We start from the raw sequence: 23,887 nt of genomic DNA, 5'->3' as shown, positions 1-23,887 counted from the left end.
TGGGCGCAACCGAACCGAGTGAGAGAGGGAGAGAAGGGAGTAAGAGAGCAAACGCCGGGCAAAGAGACGGCAGAAGAGGAAGAGTTTAAGAGTTTAGAGGAAGAGTTTGGTAGGGGTAAAGAAGTTGTGCCACAGTCCAGTTCAGCTTCCAAGGAGACTTTGGGCACTGGGTACTGTGTAAGTATATTGCTTTTCTCCACTTATCATGCTTGTCTCACCCACCCACACCCACACCCACACCCACACACACACACACACACACACACACACACACACACACACACACACACACACACAATTTAAAGTTAAATTAACACAGGATTTTGCAGTGTAAGTGTGTTCCAGTTTTGATGCACATTGATTTTATATCACTTCACAAGTGAACTGTGCTAGCTCAGTTATTAGACTCTCAATGTTAAATTACCACTAAGCATTTTACTGGGTGTCTGCGCGCGCACATGCACACACACACACACACACACACACACACACACACACACACACACACACACACACACACACACACACACACACACACACACACACACACACACACACACACACACACACACACACACACACACACACACACTCCAGTATTTCCCAGCATGTGTGCGACAGTGACTAACTATTTCTCCTTCTCGTCACAGCAGCTGCTCTCCAGGTTGTCACTGCACCATGCCCCGCCCCTCCACCTCACTGGTTGGACTCCTCTGTCTCCTCATTGGCTGTGTTGTGGCAGGTAAGGTTCTCAAACTTTAATTAATGTAGTTGGCCGCAGACCCCCATCTGAAAATATTATACAAGATTTGTGTTGTTAAAATGTTTCCAAAATATTCAAACGTTTTCACAGTTTTCAAGATAAATAGCAGATCTACAAGTTCACAGTGCATCACATATTTGCGATGCATTGTAAGCATATAGATCTGCGGTTTTCAAATAACCAATGTATAGGGTTAAAGTGGATGAACTGATTTTGATGTTATATTAACACATTTTCCTGGGGGCCCACTGGAACCACCTCAAGGACCCATTGAGGTGCCCGGACCCCACTTAGAGAACCACTGCCATAGATTTATATTATACAGTAACTCTGGTTGTTGTCAAAAGGGCACAGCAGATGGGAAAGAAAGCCATCCCAGAGTAGATTATTGGTTCCTTCAGTCTGTTAAATGGTGGGTTGATTGTACTCTGGAGAGCAGGCTTCCTGGAACAGGTGATCTGTGTTGTGGAAATAGCTTATGATTCAGTGTAAAAAGAAGCTTTTCTGTGAAAACTAACCTGGGAGGGGCTGTCGGTTGATGGAATGCCTCAGTCATTTCTATAAAAAGTTTCTACTGCATGTTTTTGTCATTCACACTAGTGTGAATGACAGCAGCCAGTGTATACAGTATTTAAGAGGATTAACACACACTTTCTATAAGTGTGTGTGGGTGATTGTTGGACGAACATACATGACGCGGTATTCACATTATGAGTTTGCTTGTGTATGCATAAAACGCATGTGTGTGTGTGTGTGTGTGTGTGTGTGTGTGTGTGTGTGTGTGTGTGTGTGTGTGTGTGTGTGTGTGTGTGTGTGACCGTGTGTGACCGTGTGTGACCGTGCGTGCATGCTTGTTACTGGATGGGTGAGCCAGCACACATATGTTTCCAATTTCACCGTAACTGTGACGATACTTAATTGAATATAACGTCAGCACAGCCCCTAAAAGCAGTCCTTCACTTCCATATCCATATATGTCCCTCTTCATTCCCTGAACCAGACAGTTTTTAAGCGTTGTTTACCTACAAATTCCATGGAAACTCACAAAAAAAGAAAAACGCTGGCCGCTCCTCCACAGCGAGCTCTGTGCAACATCAACTGGCTCTGTGTGTGAAATACAGTGACTTCATGATGCAAAAATGGCCGAGTGTAGCAATTCTCACTCACTCACTCGCTCGCACGCACGCACGCACGCACGCACACACACACACACACACACACACACACACACACACACACACACACACACACACACACACACACACACACACACACACACACACACACACACAGAGAGCTCTGCGCAAGGTTGAACTAATCTAGCTTATTCTTGAGTGAGTGACGTAACTAGTTGATGTGAGCGTACTTTGGGTGGGTCCCACCATTCTATTAGGTAAATGTTGGCTTGTACGGGACCTCACTGTTGCTTGGACCTAGCGCTTTGGCCCAGGCTGTGTTCTCCATTACTCAATCCACTGAAGTCACCCTCCTGTGGACTGATGTTGGAGCAGACAGACTGGGCCAAGAGTACATGTATGTGTGTTAACGTACATGGACGCACTTGGGCATCGCTCAAACATGCTTCTCTCTCTCTCTCTCTCTCTCTCTCTCTCTCTCTCTCTCTCTCTCTGTGTAAAGTCAGTGTATTAGATCATGACTCCAGTGAGACCCTGTTTTGTTTTCCTATGATCTGTTTCCTTGCAGCACAGAGAGGCAGGGTGGATGGAGGGGGTATACTTAAAGGAGACATCCGGGCATTTTAAGTGTTATCTTTGATGTGTGGCAAATCACTCACCAACGTAGAAATGCCCATTGAGTTACTCCACAGATCCCCCTGTCGACCCCCACCGTTGGCATAATAGGAGGCGCGTGAATAGCCCAAATTCGCCTATTTTAACAAATGCAAAGTCTGTTTTTTTTCTCCTAGCACTCATAACAGAACGAGCTAACGCTGGCTGCTTGTCTCTCTGCCTGGCAACACCAGGTTGCCAGGTTCGGAGAGAAACCAGCAACGAGCGTTAGCTCGTTCTGTTATTAGCGGTTAGCTTGTCGGGACTTTCAGCGCCTGTAAGGGTATCATGGGACTCCCCAATGAGTGCTAGGAGAAAAAAAACAGACTTTGCATTTGTTAAAATAGGCGAATTTGGGCTATTCACGCGCCTCCTATTATGCCAACGGTGGGGGTCGACAGGGGGATCTGTGGAGTAACTCAATGGGCATTTCTACGTTGGGGGTGCATTTCGCCTTTCCGACATGTCGCCTTTCCGACGTTAAAGGTATACGCGGGAGTTCAGAGGTAAATAAACACCAGCAGTACTTTTCCCCGACCACCAGGGGGTGACGCAGGAGGGAGTTCCATAGCGAGGTACTTTTGAAGGGATTGGTGCCCGAAAACAGGTTGCTTTATTGGGATACAATATGCGGAAATTCCCGCCCTGCTGGTTCTCTGATTTTTTATTTTTAAATAGGCTCTTTCATGATAAATTGACCACATATATGAAGTTAAACAACTAAATTCTATCCACACGCTATCTTAAAAGTAAATTCTGTGCCTCAAAAACGAAGTTTGAGAGCGTTTTAAAACCGAAAGTAAATGTTCATACGGACACGGACGCGCACGGACGCGCACATGCGTGCGTTAATTTACGTCCCGGACATAAACATAGAACACATAAACATTAGGGAAAATACGGATTTCAGAAGGAGGACTGTGTTTCAATGGAGGAAAACACCCCAGCATCATTATATAGTGGCTGATAGAGGGGAAAAAAATGCAAAATATATATATATATATATATTTTAAATTTAGGCTTAATGTTCCCTACAATACCTTTAACGAACCCTATACCTAACCCTAACCCTAACCCTAACCGCACGCGGAAGCCACTAGTCGGAGTGGCGAGATGTCGGAATGGAAGGAGCACCCCCTACGTTGGTGAGTGATTTGCCACACATCAAAGATAACACTTAAAATGCGTGGATGTCTCCTTTAAGCTAGCATACCCACACAGCCTCTGGACAGCTGTAAGCTTGATTGGAGTTGCACAGCAAAAATTGCCATTCTATAAGCTCACAACGTGTCACATCACGACATGTTGTGAGCTTATACTGTAGATCTGATATTTTTGCTGCGATACTCCGTCGTATGATGGATAAATTAAGCTGTAGGCTAGCCTGCTCTTTGGACTGCTACGGTGCAAAACCAGGCCAGGAGCACGCTTTGCTACAGTATATGAGCTGAAGGTCATGGTACAAACCACTGAACATTTATCGCTCGTTTCATGTCTTTAGCAGATTGCAGCCAGTACATTTATCATTGTCAAGCAAAGAGTTGGTGAGCTTTGCCAAGGGGCCTTGCTGCACCAGAGTGAATTTAAGTACACCTTAAGCTGCCTCTGGCTGGGAACATACAGCAAGATTAGTTCACACAACTATCTTTAATTCGTAATCACAAATTATGTTGAGCTTTAGACTTTAGAGTAATTTTGCAGTCCGCAAGTGCTTTCACTTTTGGATACTATCTCCCAGAGAGTGTTGAGTATACATCCCATATAGGCGGTCAGCTAATAAGTAAACTAACCCTAACCCTAACCCTAATAAGTCAATTATCATGGCTCGCTCCTACAAAAAATATTTTTCATACAGTTCCATCAGCAGGGTTTGTTCCACTGCTGAGAAGAACTACACTCTTGTTTTTGCTTGTTTCTGCGATTTACTGTATCTTCTTTTCGATAAATCGACTGTTCTTCTAGGCTGCTTACGGGCTACTCCATCACCATGTGCAAGATTGTTCAAGCCTGGTTTGAGTTGACTAATGTCGACTAAGACATGGCTTAATTGTGTTAATGAAAAAGCTTGAGTCAACGTTAATTGCTTTTTCAATTTCAATCAAGATTTAATTAGCAACGTTGATAGACTACACGGTACACCCCTGGCAGACAACCATGAGCATTCACGAGCCAGAGGCCACCGGAGACTCGTACTCTGCTCACTACATACCATAGCATGGAGGGATGATTGCTCTGAGACTGGCTTGTCTCCCGTACAAGTTAGGATATCCGACTGAACAATACTGTAACTTCATTGTTCAGTCAGTCAGTCAGTCAGTCAAAGACATCTGTCTATTGGGCTGGCCCTGCTGGTCCAGCAAAAAATGGACTTGTAACAAGGGATGACATCTGGTGTGTTTCTTCACTGCAAAAGAATATCGTCACTGTCGGGCAAAAACCCTGTATCTCCATATTTCAACTTTGTTTTTATTTTTTGGCATAAATAAACGTAAAATCTCCTCATACAAGTGTGTCGCACAAAAATAGAATAGTGAGAATAGCAGATCTACAAGCTCACAATGAGGCATTGTGAGCTAAATCAGCTATTTTCACTATTTTACTTTATTTTTTTACAATAATAAAAAGGAACGGTTTTGGACATACAAGGTTTCCACCCGACAGTGACGATATGGAGAAGTGTCTTATCTCCCATCCATTCTTTGGTTTTCCTTGGCTTGCTTCCTGGATGTACTTGGCACACCTCAGGGCTGTGTAATGGAGCCTGTAAAATGTTACCGCAGGATTTTGTTGTAAAAACACGCCAGTCCACTGCAAAGACAAGACTATGCATTGGGGGATAGTCAGAGGCCAGATGAATAACAAAAGTCCCACATCTCTCAATGCTTTCTAACAGGGAGGAAATAGACAGTTATTAAGATATAAGATTCAAAAGATAATTGTCTATTCATGCAGGCAAAAAGGCAAAGTTTGTCCTAAGGTTTTCTGGCTTATTGCATAACAGGCAGAAATGCAGTTCAGAATGGATGTAAGAATAGAGATTATCTACACCTATGAGTGGAATGGATAGGCTGGATCTATTTTAGTTATGTTTTTATGTGTATTCTATTCTTACTATACATTTTAAGATGCCTAAAGTTGAATGGCATTGCAGTCTAAGCTTATTGCGAACGCGGAAGGAGGCGCCTCCGACCAAGTGGAGCATACTATGACACTCGGCTCGGCTTGTGTGTCTGTCTGTGTGCAGTATGTGTGCAGCCGCGCCCCCATGTCACTCACGCTCTCATTGGCTGCCCCCATGTGAGTCACGCTCTCATTGCCTGCATGCACTACAGTGTGGCTGAAATTCGCCTGTGCCCTTGGGTGACTAATTACACTCCTCTGAGAAAAATATAGCAGCGACAGTCAAAAATAACACATCTACAAGCATCTACAGGAGTTCATCTATTGGGATATCTAAGAATTCCATGTCATTTGTGCATATTTCAGGCCGGATGGCAAGTAATTGCTCATTCCTTTCTATTCTTCTTATTGTTATTTTCGAGCTGCGTCTTACTTGTACATTTTAATGAAGTAACCAGCCAGAAGAATGCTGTGTTTGAGCTGTTTTGTTTGTGGTCTCTGGATTGTTGGGGTTTCTGGGACAAATGTTTTTGTAAGCCTGTGTATGAATCTCTAAATAGTGTCTGTGAAAAGGGCACACTTGAATGATGACAAAAAGGGGTACAAAAGGATTACTTTCAGCAAAAAAGTGTAGTCCGACAAACAGTGTATTTTCAACTGCAAAAACATAAAACTGCACTGACCTGGATCTCCTGCACAAGTGCTGAATTATTTGTATTATTCTTTTTTACCACTGAGCTAATACTGTAGAGAGCCTGCCTGCTTGCTCTAGGGAGAAATTTAATTTCAAACCAAAAACAGGATTGTGTCTGTCAAACATCATGTCCCACCTAGAGAAGAAGACAGCCAGCACCCAATAAATGTCCTTTTCACATTATTTCACATTTATTTACCTCACCTAGGCCGAGCAATCGGTCTTACTCTTCCTCAGCGTTGTGCCAAGACAACAGGAAGTGAGGTTTAAGTAGTATATGATGCAATCAAGTCCAAATGAATACGAATGTGGCAAACTGTCATCACCTAGAAAGCTACCAATGATGACTACATTATTTACAAGATACCAGGATAGGACAATTACTGTGAAAACATTCAATGAATAAAAAAACCAAACATGACTACATGAATAGAAGACTAGGTACAGTATACACCTAAGGTACCTGAAAGGCTAACAAACCTGACAAGCAGGTATTCAGCTGACTCACACAATTCACCAATATTATGCACATGGTACAAAAATACAATATGCAATACAACATACAATATCACACACTGAGAATAATAATATCTGTCCCAATGTGGCATAAACTAGTTTTGCTCACTTTGATCAATCAAATTGCTCTTATAATTTACAGAATTCAAGTTGGAGGGAAGAGTTCTAGTGCTTCTAGTGTAGTAGCAGGAAATATAAGTACACATTACTTCAGTATGACAAAAATTGGCCCATAAAAAATGATTCCCACAATGGTAGAGTGGAATGAGTCAAAGTATTTAACAAAAGTCGAGAGCTCTCGGAGACTGGCTGCCACATGCAAATAAAGCCTCCGGGATATGAGACATGTGTTCCCTTTATACACAACAAGAGAACACAAATGCTAAATTTACAAATTGTTACTCTGACAGACTACCAGCAGGTGAAAACATGGTTTGCTTACTAAACTGAGTGGTAAATAGACCTGCATAGTGAACAGATGTCCTCTTCGTAGAGGCTCATAGTTGCAGTTGGATTGGATGGCACTGGATGCTTGCCGCCTGATCTAGACATGATGCTAGCTAATCACAAAAGTTTGACCACATAATCAAATGTATGAGAGGGATTTAACACTCCAAGGTATGCAGAGAAGAGAACCAAAGAAATCCAATTTGTGGAGATGACACTTCTTTGCCTCTCCATTCCACAACATCTCAGCACACGCGCACACACGCACACACACACACACACACACACACACACACACACACACACACACACACACACACACACACACACACACACACACACACACACACACACACACACACACACACACATGAATTATTTCCTCTAACTGTTTCCAAATACAAATAAATCTGAAGTTCTGCTTTCAGCATTCCTTCATCGAATTGGATACGAAAATGAAAACTCACACTCATTTCATAAACAGCAACGCGAAGTACAGTACTGGAGCGTGGTCCAACCGCAGTCATTAAGACTGTGAGGGCGTTAGGAAATGGGAGAATGAAGGTTTCCATCTAAATCTGTTGGCTTCAAAGAGAAACACATAATTGGAAACACATCTTTTACAGCAAGAGGAAATAAGGGGAACAATAGTAGCCTAACTTTCCCCTTACTTTGTTGTACTTTGAAGCCTTGATTCTAACCAAGACCACTGTGGTTCAACTCAGATCCTCGAATGTGACCATATTCCGCAGCTTATCTTCCAGATAATAATACATCTATATAATTTTTCACATGTATATAAGAGTCATAGCTTTTAGGAAAGATGCCAATGTTGGTAGATTACATTTAACATCTTATTTTTAAATAATGTCTTGTTGTTGTGCTGGTGTGTATTTTGGATCCCAATAATTGTCTCCGCCAGGAGGAGACTATGTTTTCACTTTCCGCCCCCCCCCCCCTCGGCCAAGCTAACATTGGTCAAGCCTCACGTGACACGTGACAATACGTTGAAAGAGTGTGCTCTGATTGGCTAGTGAGACGCATGACGTATAGCGGCCTATAAATAGATGTGTCACTTTGAAAGAGTCTTGGTCTCTTTCAAAGTGAGGTAAGACAGGAATAATCACGAAATGGCTGAGAAATGGCGGAGCAATACATTATGTAGACACACTGGTGTCATCACAATACGTAATATAAATAGCTTGCCTTAGACAGGATTAATCAAGAACAGTACTTTCCAGTCACAGTTGATGACACAGTGCAACTAACTCTTATTATGCAAACTGAAGAAGCTAATCATTGTCTGCAAACTGATGAAGAAGCAAAGGCGCAACGCCTATCATCAAAGTTCCAATCTTGGAATAATTTCCAATATTTGCTGGCGGAGACTTGTGCTCCGAGGAGCACATTTTCTAGTTATAAATGTATTTACTATTTTATTTATGCGATATGTTGTCATGGGCTTCAAAATTTCAAATTGAGTTCTGTTGTGTGTGATGCATGATTTCGCTGATTGTGGATCAGAACAGTTGTCCATGTTAAACTGGGTCAGATCCCACTGACGGCTGGAGGTTATCTGATCTCTGCTCAGTTTACCAGGAGAGCAAAGTCAGCAGAAAGGCTCAGTGCCAGGTCTGTGGTGGTTCGGGACTGCAAGCTGCCTGCTGAGTGTAATAGCAAACATGTGGAGTTAGCAGAGAAGAGAGAGAAAGACAGACAGACAGACAGACTGACAGAAGGAAATAATGAAATAGAGAGGGTGTGGACTGGTGGAGGTGGGGTAACATCATGGTTTTCCAGTCATAAACAGTTCCTCATAAAGGTGATTTTTTTCGTTGTGCTTTTCTTTTATTGTATGACAAAAAGCTTTAAAGAATTTGTGGTCTGGCTTTGTTTCATTACTTACTTACATTCTTACTTACTCAGCAACAAAGGATCTCCATTCCTGTCTGTTTCGGGTGAGCTTTTCAATGGTACTCCAGGTCTGGTTCAGGGCCTTGATTTCTGCCTCCATTGTTCATGGCCACGCCTCTTTGTGTCTTCCTCTCTTTCAATTTCCTCCTGGTGTCCAGTGAAGCTATTCACTGGTTCTTGTCATGTCATAGTGTTTTTGATATGTCCAATCCCTCTCCACCGCCTTCTCATGATGATGGTGTCTACAGTATGTTCTATTGATGGCAGCGAGTGAGAACTAGGCCAGAGGATGCGCAGGATTTGGCTGTGGCTCCTATGGAATGATAAGAGAGGAGAGATTGCGACCTGTCATGAGCGTTCTGAGCTGTATAGTATAGACATTTTGTATCATGCCTTTCAGTAAATGACCATCTTCTTTTATCTTTAGATAAAACATCACATTCTGTTTTACATAGAAATAATTGATTCACAAAATCAACAACATGGCAAGCAAATATTGTCAGTAGAGTGTTCAGAACCAGACCTTCATGCTTGGGTGATGTCGTGCCATACACTCTGTTGTCCATGGCCTGTTCCGATCACATGCACACCTATCAGACAATCCCTTTGTCCACTCGCAGTCCACATAGTCCCCTAATGAACCAAGAGATCTGCCATCCATTTGAATCAAAAGGACAGAAGAGAAAAAAGGGCCTCAGTGACTGAATTGGATGGAGTGTGTGCTTGTCAATTAATCCTAAAAACAGCATACACCTGAGTAAACACTACAGTCTGTAGCGGCTTAAGTAGGGGAATAAACTGAAGCCAAATTTAAACTGCAAATCACATTCTTTCATATGGAAATCTGTTTTTCTTTGGCAATAGATTGAAGAAGCATTATGGCGTGTCTCTGTAGTTTCAAAGCAGTTTGTTTCTTGTGTATACCTCTAAATACCTGTATGCTGTGTATTTGCTTGACCTGCAGGGCCGGACTATAACCTCAAGCCCAGAGCACTGCGCTCCAGTGCCTGCCAGGATCACAGTTCTCTTCACAGCCGCCTGGATGTAGTGGAGAAGGTATGAAATAATACATGCTCTATGCTTCCCGAGCTTTCCTTACAGTAGGTCCTTGGTGGTTTGAATTCTCAGGATTCTGGGATGTTTGGCCCATTGTTGGCAACATTATCAAATGTCAACCTCTATTCCAGCTGAGGGTGCCAAAAAAAATCCTCAGAATTTCCTGTAAAGGATTTGATTCTGACAAAGACATGGCTTCACTCGGTTTAAGCAACTCTGCATAAATCACGTGTGGCTACTTTTTCTTTATTATAGTCATATCTCGCAAAACATTTTGAATGCTCAAGTTTTCAGTTTCAGTCCCAAAAAACTCAAACCTCTCTGCGTGAGGGCATGACCGTCTACAGCATGAATAACTGTATTATTTATACATAAGAGTGGCTCCATTATTCATATGAATGAATGACTGTATTATTCATGTGGCAAAGTATTAATCCATTATGAAGTTTAAGACCCATTGTGCTCACCCACAAATAAATCTCCTTTTATTTCAACCTGGTGCTGGATCCAATGCATAGTAAAGAGACTCCAATGGAATTCAATATGATCCACACTCAGGGAAAAATATTAATCTGTCTTTTTTATTTATACATCTTTAAAAAAAAACATGATGTCCATTTTGTGTGCAGCCAAACTCTTTGGCTTCTGTCTTCCTCAATAGCTCCCTGCCCAACAGTTTGAGCCCAAGGCCTCTTTCTGTCTTAGACCCAATCCACTAAAACAGATCCTACTACAGTATACTGGATATGCTAATTAGATGAAGGAATCTATTACTTGCTTTTGAAAATAAATACAACCAGTTTGATTATTTGTTGCAAAGGACTAGACCAGTGTTTCTAGCATCCTTATTCTGGGGGGAACATTCGCCCTAAATAGCAGATCTACAAGCTTGCGTTAACTTGAGACGTGTTGTGAGCTTGTGGATCGGCTATTTTTGGCATTTGGTGTAGAAAGACAAAAGCGGTCCGAGTATACAGTTGCAACTCAGGTTTTACTAAGAATAGATGGTTTAATCTGTGGTTAAACCATTATGCACGTGACAACCGCACAAACATGTCTTATGCTTTTCTGCAGAAAGTCGAAGAGACAGTAGGGAAGTTGGAGGCAGAGCTGTCTATTCTACAGGATGCCATTGAGGCCCCAGAGTGGAGCCCCCTCCTGGACACTAGCGGGAAGCCAACGGTGGACATCTTTGACGACCCGGGAGAGAGGGTTCCCTCCTGAGCCAACTGAGGACGCAAGGGAGACTGGACCAGCGAGCAAACATCCAGTGGGGCCAAGCACAACACAAAAGCTCTTGCACTTGGACGATGTTTAAATTATGAGCCAGCCGTTTGATTGACATGTGCAATCCCGGAAGCTGACTTTGATGCCACGCCTGTAGTTTGCAAAGTGTTGTAAATGTGCTGCGTAGGGTATATTTTCTTGTGTATCAAAGCAAAGCCTCTAACCCCAGGAGAGCAGACAGGGCTTATGTATACAGCAGTAAGGCTGATAGATCACGACACTAATGCTTACTGTACTTGTCAGTGTTATATATATTCACTCTAGCTATTCCTGGGACAACCCTCATCCCTTCTCCTGTCATTTAGTCACAGGCCCATTCTCTCCACAGTCAACAGTGTTCCAGCACAGAGGCATGTTTACAATGCTGTTTCCGAGGGACTCATTCACTTTTATACAGTACCATGGCTGGGCTCTCGCACCCATGTCTCTTTGTTGCCCTCTACTGTCTATGAATAGCTCCACGTGTATAACTGTATAACAAAATGTGCCTTTTCAGTACTTTGCGGTGTATCTAAAGTGAGCACTGACTTTGACACAAGGACACACAAGAAGAGTTACAGAGATTACTGGAAGGAGTTTTATTTCTTTATCAAAGCAGTTAAAGCAGCATGTCTGTTTGTTTAGTTTTTTTTTAAATACAGTAGAGCAGTTGAAGGTACAGAATACAAGGCTTTTTAGACTGGAGAACTGCAAGTGAATATAGTAAAAATCCTGCAGTACAGAACATTATGCAAAAGAGGATCATAAAAGGAGAAAAGAGTGGCATAAAATCCAACTTTTTTTTTCTTCTTGATTCATTTTCTAAATAAGGGCACTGATTTACAAAATGTATCCACAATGCAAAGACATCTATGTTCCCTTAGAGCGTTAGGTTTTTTTGAAATCGTTAAGATGGGAGACATGCTGTTGCTGATCAAACACAAGCACAACGCCTTTAGAAACAACTCATGGCAATACAGTATGCTCACCACTATGGAATCCCACACACAAATACACAGGAAACATGTTGGGAGGAATCGCAAGCAAATGTCCAATTAAGGAGTCATCACTGACATCGAGGAGCAAACGGCAACACTATAGATTAGTATTGCAACTTGGACAAAGCTACACTTAAATTATCAATCAAAATCATTTCTTACTCATTTACAAATGATTAACATATAATTACAAAGCCACTTCAGGCTTATGTTTTTTTCTGATGGTGTCTAGACAGATTTAAGGAGAAGCCTTAAGAAGTAACAGAGTTTAACATGTTTTGATGACACAGCAGATAAAGTATTGGGGTGGAGGCAGAACCGGGACCCACTTCTCCTTTGTTTGCTGCAGAGACACTTAAAAATAGCTACAAACACAAACGCCGACTTACACGTCCATTCATCCACCAAGGGTTCAAAGCATTAAGACAACCTACGGGATGCCAGAAGGTACAGTACTGCATATCATCTAATAAAAAGTATCATGCCATCCATATAACACTGGGATTATATGATTTGTACAGTTGTAAATGTTCTTCAGTAAACTCACTGACCAGATGAAGATCATGGCATAGGCCAGGGCTACAGTGTGACCAGGCGAGCAACAGTACCGCTGAGGTATGCTACAGTAAGTGTCAGAAGCTTATACATGCACAAATCAGCCAATCATGGCTCAAGTTCTACGCTTCTGCAAAAAACAGGCTTATACTGTAAATGTACATGCAAAAAAAGCACAGGGTTTGAGAATATTAATGTAATTAATGCAGTTATCTTTTCATGACATATTTGAATGGAGTTTCCACTGTATTTTGTATGCAGCTCCTTAATCTAATCGTCAATCAATCAATCTTTGAGGTGCACCCCATATCCCAAATATCATTTTAAAATGTTATACTGTACATAATATTAATGTGCTTGTATAAATGTTTGTGTCACTTGCAGTAGGAGCACTGAATTGATGTTGTACCAGGAAAAGAGACATACATTCACACACTCAAAGAGTTCCTTAGAAATGGTTATGCAAATGGTAGAAAAGCTTTGGCGTATTTTGCCTACAAGTTGTGCCTGCACACTTGGAAAAGAAGATCGGAATGAGACCGTATGAGCGTTTGGCTTCACACAACTCCTCCATTAGTTTACACGTTATGTAAGCAGTCCCACATAAAACTGTGGTGAGATAATCTTTTTTTAATCATCTATGCTATTTACAGGTTTCTTGATTTTATTAGGCCTTAGTGTTTTAAGGTGGACTTTGCTACATGTTCTCAGGTGTCCAGACTGAGATTAATGGCACCACCTTAAATGTACCACTAACACTACTATAGGAACTTTATCTACACAAGTCAAGTTACCAAGAGCACTGCTACTTCAATATCACCCCACAGCAATTCCCAATGATAGACCTTTACAATTAACAAGCACTGTCAAGAGATCAAATTTAACTAATAATCATAGTCTGTATGCTTTATTTTACAATGTCTTCATTCTATTGTATTAACGTGTATTAACCAGTGGAAAAATAATCTAAGTACATTGCAACACTGTGCTAGTACTTAGGGAAAAGTGCTCTTGCATTGCTACTCAGCACATTACACACGAGGGAGATTGACATTAATCAGTTTAACTTGTGCGTTATTGTGTACTTGCTGACTGCAGATTTCCATAAAATACATAGGCTAATACACTGGGAATAAGGCTAATGTAAACTCAAGTGTTACCAAATCTTCTTATAGATATTTATAGACGATATGTGTTTTATTGATTGGAAATTATTCCTTGGAGCAATGGCTCTGAATGAGTTGCAGCCACAGTTCAGTGCCAGAATGCTGCATCTTGGCAACCATTATAGAGAGAGTAAAAAGTTAAATCGTTCTCCTTAATTACATAAATTACAGTACCTTGATACCATAAAATGCGAGGGGAAAACCTTCACCAATTAGAGTAGCTATTTTTTGTGACAAATCCAACTAGCATGTTGATGCAAATGTATGGCTACAATACAATGGATGAATTATCAACCAGCACCACTAGATTGTGTTTTACAGTATCAGAAACGACATCGTAAGCATCAAAGAAGTCATGAAGCCTCTCTGTACCAGATGGCTTGTGTTATAAGCATCTACTGGAAGGCTGTTCCCCTTTATCTGGAAGTAGCTTTTATCCTCCCACGAAATGGAATTACACTTGGCAGAGAAATAACTGCGAATCCTTGTGTTTGCCATAAGTACGGCATCAGTGAAATAGGACAAAAGCATTCAGACTGAGGGTAAACATCAAATGCAGTGCCATAGGTGTTCAGAATCAGGGTGTGTGTACAGTATACTGTGTGGGTGATATAAGAGAGCAATTAATGCACGGCGGGGACAGCAAGAGAGAAACTAAGAGTTCTACGTCTCTGATACTGTGAGTCTATTCCAAAGTCATGGTCCCCCCATAATGCTATGAACAGGACATATTCGTCTGTATAGAGAAGTTTAGAGTGGAGGGGAGATTTCTCAGGGGAAAAAACTACAGAAAATCGCCTTAACCATGGGCTCCTATTGCACCATCTAGAACAGTCTGTCTTACTGCTTGTGTAAAACAACCTCTCTCTCAAAAAAGTTACTTATACCGTACTATAATGCTATACCGTACGTTGCATAGAAATTAGAGCTTACTCTAGGGCGGGCAGGCAAGGCCTTTCCAGATTCTGCGGTGCTCCCACAGGTTCATTCATGCCATACTGGAAAAGATGCTGCTACAGAGGGAAAACAAACTAAACAAAACTAGGAAAATGAGTGAGCCATTTTGGATCCTGCCATGTGTCGGTCGCCACCTCTTTGTGTTCCTCGGCTTCCTGGCTACACAGAGGACAGTTGTGAGAGAGTCATGGCATGGCACAAACACTTGCAGCAGCCAGAGAGAGAGAGAGAGAGAGACAGAGAAAGACACCGCCATGAGACCACCACCGTGTTTGGCGTCAGCACGGTGCTCGCTAGCAGCTACCGGGGGAGGAGCAGACGGAGCCGCACATGCTCAGTTTGGAGGAGGACTCAGCCTCGGGCTCAGGCCCGTCGTCATCGCCGCCTTCGGCCTCTCCGTCATCGCCGCCTTCGGCCTCTCCGTCCCCGTCGCCATCGTCTGCCCCCGCCTCACCGCCCTCACATTCTCCACCCTCTGACTGGCCTTCTTCCAGGCGTTTCTTCAACCTGACACACACACACACACACACACACACACACACACACACACACACACACACACACACACACACACACACACACACACACACACACACACACACACACACACACACACACACACACACACACACACACACACACACACACACACACACAGGTTTCAAATCATATTCACAGACACATAAAAGATAGAAGGAAAACAGAAGAGAATGCAATACAAAAGAGAAACGTTAAGCTTTTGAATGTGATGAGGTCTGTTACACCAGCCTGTGATCAGCATAATTCTGCAGAATGTGCTCTGTTTGTTTAAATAGAACTCCACTGACATTAATTAGAGCATTACAAGATGTCCTCTCGCCACACAAGAAAGCTTCCAAATAAATGCTGCAGTGGCACCTCATTCAATAATGAATGAGGTGATAATTTAGTCTAGAGCAGAACCAATATTCTGTTCCCCATGATGGCAAATTAGGCTCATATTCTGAGCAACACATACAGTTTATATGGTATGGTCTCAAAAAACAACATCTGCGATTTATATAGCAGACCTGGGATTTACAGTATATAGTGTTAATTTTGTCAACTAAAACTATAACAAAAACATTTCGGCGACTATATTTTTTCACTGACGAAAACTAAATAAAAACTAAGCTATGATGATTAAAGCTATGATTAAATAAATAAATTGAAGAATCAGACAGATCTATCTTGATCACATGACTATAGAGATAATGTGTACCGATTTGCGTGATGTTTGGACAAAATCTGTAGAAGTAATATCAAAAAATGAGCTTTGGCCTCCTGGTGGCACTTCAATAGGGCAATATCAAAAGGGTGGCATTTTTTCCTCAACGTAGTGCGAATGTGCGTGCAAAGTTTCACCAAAATCGTGAAAGACGTTCATGATTTGTGGTATTTTGTTCAAAACAAGTCATTATTTTTGGGGCCACTCCTGCAAAGTTAATTTGTCAATCTTATCCAATCAGTATGGATGGAAAATCTAACAGATTTGTCTTGATCACAGACTATAGAGATCATGTGTACCGATTTGCGTGACATTTTTACAAAATCTGTCAGATGTGAAAAATGCAGGGCAAAGGTTTTTCCTTGGCCTCTAGGGAGTGCGCATACAAAGTTTTACGCAGATCGGTGCAGTTATAGGTACAAACGTGAATCGGCCTGTTATAGCGCCACCATGAGGCTGATTGGAAAATATTCAAGTGGCATTTCTTCCTCGGCATAGTGGGAATGTGGTGCAACATTTTACCGAAATCGCACGCTGCGTTCATTATTTGAGCCATTTTGTTCAAAACGGAGCACTCCAGCAAACTTTAGAAGCCAATCTTAGCCAATCAGGATGAAATATGACAAATCTGAATGATCCGTTTTGTTTAATGAAGCAAGAAGCAACAGTGAATTGAGACACAAAATAAAGTGTTATTGTCAGACACCCCCTCGGTAGACATTCCGTGAATGTAAGTAAGTAAGTAAGTAAGTCAATTTTATTTATAAAGCACCTTTCGAAACAAAGTTACAAAGTGCTATACAGTGGCAAGCAATAAAACAATCAAGTAAAACAAGTTACAACAAGGCACATGAGAGCAATAACACAATAAGAAGTCAAAAAACAGAAAGAAAACATTGACCTACACTGGTGGGACAGGTAAGAACTTCATAAGACAAAATGCTTCCGAAACAAATGTGTTTTAAAACCGTGAACTGACTCAGCATTTTTTATCACTAAAGGCAGAGCGTTCCACAATGTGGGAGCAACCACTGCAAAGGCCCGGTCACCCTTAGTTTTAAGTTTGGACACGGGTATCTCCAGAAGTCCGAAGACCTGAGAGATCTCACATTGGGCTTTGAGTGCAGTAAGTCTGTGATATAAATAGGGGCCAGGCCATGTAGTGCTTTGTAGGTTATCAAAAGGATTTTAAAATCAATTCTAGCCTTAATGGGCAGCCAGTGAAGTGCAGCCAATACTGGTGTTATATGTGCTCTACGATTGGTGTTGGTGAGAATTCTGGCAGCGGTATTCTGTACTAGTTGTAGTCGATGAATAGAGGAGCGGCTAAGGGAAGTATAGAGTCCATTACAGTAGTCAAGACGGGAAGAGACAAAGGCATGTATGATTTTTTCCAGGTCCTGAGAAGAATGCAGTTTGTTGTTACACACACTGCCAGAGGCAGGCTTGAGGCGGCTCAGGTGGGCAATTTTCGTGCCCCCCTCCCCCACACACCTGCATGAGACACAAGCTCCATTATGTTTGGAAATAAAACAGTGAAATAAACAACTTATAATGTAAGTTTACACCATATGGCAGCGAGTGGAGTTGTCAGTGTTGTCAGGGAGTGAACAAACACTGCTAAAAGACATCTGTGGCAGTTGAAGGAGAAGTTGTCATAATTAACAACTGTGTTTTCTTTCCAGTTGAGTGGATTATCCAGGTGAGTTAGCTTAGCTACCGACAGTTATTTATGATAATAGCATGAACATTCCCATGCATGCATGATGCAACAGAGCTGAATTGTGTGTAATTATTTAACTTTTATGATTTTACTTGGTATTACTACTCGAATATAAGATTTGTGTTTTTTCAAAAATATTCCACATTTCTCACTTTTTTTGTTTTGAAAATACAACTTGTAGATCGTCTATTTTCAAATAGCCAGTGTATATAGGTTTAAGTGCTCTTGTGGCCTAGTCGCTTCTTTAGGGCTTTAGTCGCTTCTTTATCGGCAACACTGGTACGTGCATGTGTGTGTGTGTGTGCGTACGTACATGTGTGCGTACCTTTGTGTTTCAGTTGTAGTTGAATCTAATCTGTACTGGTAAAATGTCAGTGGTTCTCAAAGTGGGGTCCCTGGAACCCCATGGGGTCCTTAAGGGGGTTCCCCAGCCAAATTAGTTAATAAATCAGTTTAACTCTTTACTTTACCTATTTTATTCCTCAGCTATTCAAAAATATCCAGTCTACAAGCCCACAACACATCGTAATGCGACACGTTGTGGGCTTGTAGATCGGCTATTTTTGAAAATAAATGACACCAAATACTATGGGGACCCCTGGCACCAATTATTTTCAAATGGCGGACCACAGAGGGTCCTTGGCATGAAAAGGTTTGTTTGTTGTTAAAAAAGAAAAAGAGGAGTGATAATTGAAATTAACAGACCATTAATATGCTTGAAGTTGCTGTGTGCATGGGTCATATACACATGATGACCTTTTCAAGGTCTGAATTCTGCAAATGATGAAAATAAGGACTTCATTTTAGCAATGTTTATCAGTTGTAAGAAGCATGATTGTACAACTCTTGTCACTTGAGTCAAGTGACTTGACCACTGAAGGACAAGTCACATCTACAGTATGTATACTAGTAAGTAAGTAGGCCTACTCAGTGCTGAATCAGGCATTATCGTGTTCTTTTGTAAGTGCAGTTTTACCGTAATCGCAGTAATGGTGACATCATTTACAGTAATAAAAACATAAAATGTTGAAATACGCATTGACGGTGACGATACTAGGAAATCCTTGGCTGTGTTTGTGTTTATATGTCGCGTCCATAACAAAGAGTAGAAAAATACAGGGTAAGAGTCTAATAAACTATTAAGAAGTTTTTTGTTCTATTTTCTGAACAGTATTTTGTGAAAATGATGTTGTAATAATATACACATCAACATTATATTATAATAGGCTAGTTGTATTGTCTTAATAATTAGAATCTTCAAAATGTGACATATTTTAAGATGATACAGTTAGCACAGTCATATCTTAAATCCAATACCTGCAAAGGCCTTATTTAATTGGTTTAAATACATTATTTTATTATTTTTTTGACTAAAACTGGACTGAAACCGTACAGTTTCCTTCTACACAAACTAGACTAAAATGATCAAGGATAGCAATGTCTAAAATGTGACTAAAACTAATCATATTTTTTTGTCCAAAAGTCTAAGACTAAGCTTCCACAAATAACACTGATATACAGTAGCACAAAGGGATGATTGTCACCACATACCAAGGATGGAAAATAAGGCCCTAGTATCGAATAAGAACGTGTTTCGAATCAAAGTTATGGAGACTCCTCAGACTGACTCAGAATGCTATACCCCTGAAGCCGTGTTAAACCCATGACAATAGTAATAAATGCAGTGCACAGCAGCACGCCAATCTGCAAAGGATCATTGTGCCTGGGCGGATTACTTGAGCAAAGCTAGCTCTATTCTTTTCATGCCCTGACATTTTTGTTTCATGGTGAACATAAAATGCTTTTAGCTTTGCATAAATACTAGATCCGCCCCTCATATCTTCTAGGACAGTTCCCTCTGGGATTCTGTTCAGTGGCGGTGTTTAGAGTCGTTTCTGTCCCAGATTTGACCACAAGTATGGTTCAAGTGTAGGGCAGCTATAAATTGTTTTTCTTCATATACATATACATGTCACAAAACACTAATACACTATCATGATGAAATCATGACTGGTGTGCTTTCATAACAAAAACACGTGTTATTGTGGTGTTATACTACTTGGGAAAGAACACTGAGGAAGCAGTGACTCGAGTCCTGTGACACACACATATGATATAGAGATATAGACACATAATTATGCTTCATTTATAGCCATGCATGACATGAACTTGTCGTCTCTTTTTGGCGTGAATGCAGATGTTGTGGTCTTACTTTACACGGTTGAAGATCATGAACTCTTGCTGCACCACTTCAAGGCACTCTTGTAAGTAGTCGTTCTCCTATAGGGGAACAAAGGAACACTCATGAGAGCTCTCTTCCTACTCATCATCTCCATTCTCATTATTATCATCAACATTTTCTTGTTCTTCTCATCGTTACCATTATTATCCAACACTGTCATTATCCTCTTCATCACCTTTAATGTTAGCATCTCCCTTTCATTTCATCACCTTGCCAAGAGCAGGGTTATTATAATTTAGCATTTTTCATTAGTTATTATTTTTATTTCATTTTTGTTTTTCAATTTCAGTTTAGATATGTTTTTTAAACTAGTTTAGTTTAGTTTTTACTTTTTTTAAATGCCTAGTTTTTGTTAAATTTGTATTACTTTTAGTGTTTTTTTATTGTAATATGGATTATTCAGGGGCAAGAAAATTCAACAAGGACAGAAAAGTTGCAATAAAGTTTTAGTTAGCTTTGTAAACACAATACAGTTTCAGTTAATACTTTTTTTTGGTAATGCCTCATTTTCTTTTTATTTCAGTTCACTAAAATATTTTTACAATTCTAGTTCTAGTTATTGTGTTAGTTTTAGTTAAGTAAAACTAACGCCAACCAAGAGACATTTGGAGACATACGGTCAAATTGTCATAATCTTCATCATCATCTTTATCTTCGCCACACAACGCCTTGCAAACAGTCCAGAATTATCCTGCACTCTGTCAGCCCACTGCCTGACCTCACCGCCCCATTAAATAACAATTCATGATTTGTTTGTTCACTGTCTTCAAATGGTTGTTTGGCCCAAGACGAAAATAGAAGTTCTTTTTACAAAAACACCTAGGGCCGTTATTTAAATAGTTGATATAGTCATTTGTGTAAAGGTAGCTTGTATACTCATGGAGTTACATCACTAAACGTATAGGGTGTCCCAAATGGGGGGGGATGAAACCGTCCTAATTAAATCTACAATATCACATTGATTAGTTTTATTTTCAATTCACTAATCAAGGTTGGAAAAATGTTAACAAATTCCCTAAAATATCCCTAAAATGTATGAAAATCTTAAATTAAATTAGAAATTGTATGCAACTTCAACAACAGTGCAGAGAAATATGCAGGCCTACAGTAGAACTACTAACAATTATTTAGCAAACCTGGCTGTCAGTTGATGAAGATTTGAAGAAGCCCATGTGGGCAATAAAATGCAGATAGAACAATTGGAGCTAAATACTGCAGTATAACTTGACTTGACAAATATGTTAAATGATATAAACTCAGTCAGGTTTTAAACCTCTCAGAGCTTCCATTGTGAATCTAGATGGCCAGGGTTTATTTTTTTGTTTTCTAGGTGTATAACAATATATATCACTTCCACCACTTTTGCAGTAAAATATTTTTATACAAGAATCCATTTCATGTATGGGAGGCCTTAGAGATGAGGAAAAACAATGTTGTGTTTGGTCCTACCTCCGTTAGGGGTATCTCGAAAACTGAAGCCCTTTTTGGCTGTTTGTCACTGCCCTACATCTAAGCTCACAAGAGTGCTCCTGGCACACACGTTCTGTGTGTACTGTAACACACAGACTGACTTTAATAACTTTGATGCCATAATGACTGGCTGATGAGAGCCGTCCGTTTCTCATAAATATAGAGGATATTTTCCATCCATGGTAAACAGTCCCCAGTAATAAGGTTAAGAGGAGTCTTGAAAACAAAGGAAGCTGGGGATTACTCATAATTCTAATTCAATTTATTTATTCCAAACTTGATGTCATTTCTTCTTTTGTTTCAGAAACAAATTGCCTACATAGATAATAAGGGCTGTGATTTCCTTTTTGAGTTAAAGTCTTTTGGTGCAGCGCCTAAAATAACCCTGCTAGTGCCTATTTTGAGACGGGTAGATGATCAGGATAAAGGCAGACAATAGCTCACTAAGCAATGCTGCCAGCCATCTGCCAGTTACTCGTGCTTGTCTTTTTACAGTCAGTTACTGTAGTTGGTATTTGACACAGCCGAATGTGTAACACTGTGTGCGGTTATATTTAGCTATGGTTCAGCAACATTCTAAAAATATAGGCTTTGGATGGGAACCTGCAGCTGGGGACAAGTGTAAGCCATGATATGAGAATCATTAGACCTGCCACTCTGGGCGTTTCTATCCTGGAGGTGGGTCTGGTCTGGACTGTTCTGTGCCCTCCCGTGCCTCACTCTGTGCCCTCCTAATAATATACAGTAAAATTGACAGTGTTTATTTAACTCTGACATTGTGATAAAACTGACCCAAATGGACTATTACTGGTCTGAGGGCCTCAGAGTTAAATGAACACAAAGGATTTTACAGTGTGCTGTCTGTAACAGTATTAAAACTGCCTCTGGTACTTTTCCATTTCCCAAATGGTAATCTGATCTGACTTAAGACAGTGAACACGCATTATGTCAAAACAGGAAGGCACAGTACTCTAAAACAGCAAAAAGCCATTTGACTGGATTGTTAAAAATAAAAGAAAAGCATTCTCCGTTATGAAAGACAACTCTGGCATTTTAACTCATTTGGGGGAGGAGGGATGCTTTGGTGTCCAATTCTATTTAGATCAAAAACGTAATATTATTCAAGTGTCTTCTTCTTCTTTTCCTTCTGGCTGTTCCCTTCAGACGTCGCCACAGCCAATCATCTGCCTCCATCTCACCCTGCCCTCTGCCTCCTCTTCTCTCACACCAAGTAACTTCATGTCCTCTTTCACTACATCTATAAATCTCTTTGGTATTCCTCTATAGGCCTCCTGCCTGGTAGTTCCAACCTCAGCATCCGTCTACCATATACTCACTATCCCTCCTCCAGGCCTGTATAATTTTCTGCATATTAATGGGGGAATTGATTCAGTTGGAATCAGAAGATAGAAACGCCCAGAGTGGCAGGTCTAATGATTCTCATATCATGGCTTACACTTGTCCCCAGCTGCAGGTTCCCATCCAAAGCCTATATTTTTAGATTGTTGCTGAACCATAGCTAACAGGGAGGCACAGTACTCTAAAACATAAAAAAGCCATTTGACTGGATTGTTAAAAAGAAAAGAAAAGAAAAGCATTCTCTGTTATAAAAGACAACTCTGGCATTTTAACTCATTTGGGGGAGGAGGGATGCTTTGGTGTCCCATTCTATTTGGATCAAAAAGGTAATATTATTCAAGCATTCTATCAGCCTTCACAAATAATCATTTCCCATCCAAAGCAAAATCCTCTGTTTGTTTAACCTTCAGAGTGAAAAAAGGATGATTTTTTATTATTTAAAATAACAATTTTTTTGCTACGTGACTGTTGGTGAATGCTGATGTAAAGGTTAGACGTAATATGTGAGACATGTTTCCAAGCTCACAGCTCAAATACAGCCTTCTGCCAGTGCTGGGGTATTCAACCGGCAACTCAGTGTTATTCAGTGTTCATCCAGTGTCTTC

General features: G+C 40.8%; 2 protein-coding genes across 3 annotated transcripts in view; one reads left to right on the top strand and one right to left on the bottom strand.

The window, feature by feature from the left end:
• On the top strand, positions 1-14,233 carry LOC311058055 (placenta-specific protein 9-like). 2 transcript variants are annotated; one of them, XM_084075358.1, is made up of 4 exons: positions 1-177; positions 654-742; positions 10,209-10,300; positions 11,375-14,233. In XM_084075358.1, the coding sequence occupies exons 2-4, from the start codon at positions 679-681 to the stop codon at positions 11,522-11,524; spliced, it is 306 nt and encodes a 101-aa protein (XP_083931484.1). In that variant the 5' UTR covers positions 1-177; positions 654-678; the 3' UTR covers positions 11,525-14,233. The 2 variants fall into 2 exon arrangements, with proteins under 2 accessions (XP_083931484.1, XP_083931483.1); XM_084075357.1 differs by having other exon boundaries at positions 651-742; positions 11,375-14,217.
• Positions 14,234-14,427: 194 nt separating this feature from the next.
• Positions 14,428-23,887, bottom strand: part of stk32c (serine/threonine kinase 32C) — a 93,139-nt gene continuing 83,679 nt past the window's right edge. The window contains exons 11-12 of the mRNA XM_084075356.1: positions 20,424-20,491; positions 14,428-15,749 (exon numbers count right to left, since the gene is read on the bottom strand). Coding sequence (XP_083931482.1) covers positions 15,536-15,749; positions 20,424-20,491 — 282 coding nt within the window. The 3' untranslated portion in view covers positions 14,428-15,535. The remainder of the gene's footprint in view (positions 15,750-20,423; positions 20,492-23,887) is intronic.

The sequence above is a fragment of the Gymnoscopelus microlampas genome, assembly GCF_963454915.1.
Source record: "Gymnoscopelus microlampas genome assembly, chromosome: 13".
Classification (NCBI taxonomy): Eukaryota; Metazoa; Chordata; class Actinopteri; order Myctophiformes; family Myctophidae; genus Gymnoscopelus; species Gymnoscopelus microlampas.
This window is presented reverse-complemented; position numbering and strand designations above follow the sequence as displayed.

Excerpts from the sequence above, each read along its gene's own strand:
- LOC311058055 (XM_084075358.1), top strand. The coding sequence starts at position 679 with ATGCCCCGCCCCTCCACCTCACTGGTTGGACTCCTCTGTCTCCTCATT. Across the intron at positions 743-10,208 it reads CATTGGCTGTGTTGTGGCAG|GGCCGGACTATAACCTCAAG; the intron begins GTAAGGTTCTCA and ends CTTGACCTGCAG. Across the intron at positions 10,301-11,374 it reads GCCTGGATGTAGTGGAGAAG|AAAGTCGAAGAGACAGTAGG; the intron begins GTATGAAATAAT and ends GCTTTTCTGCAG.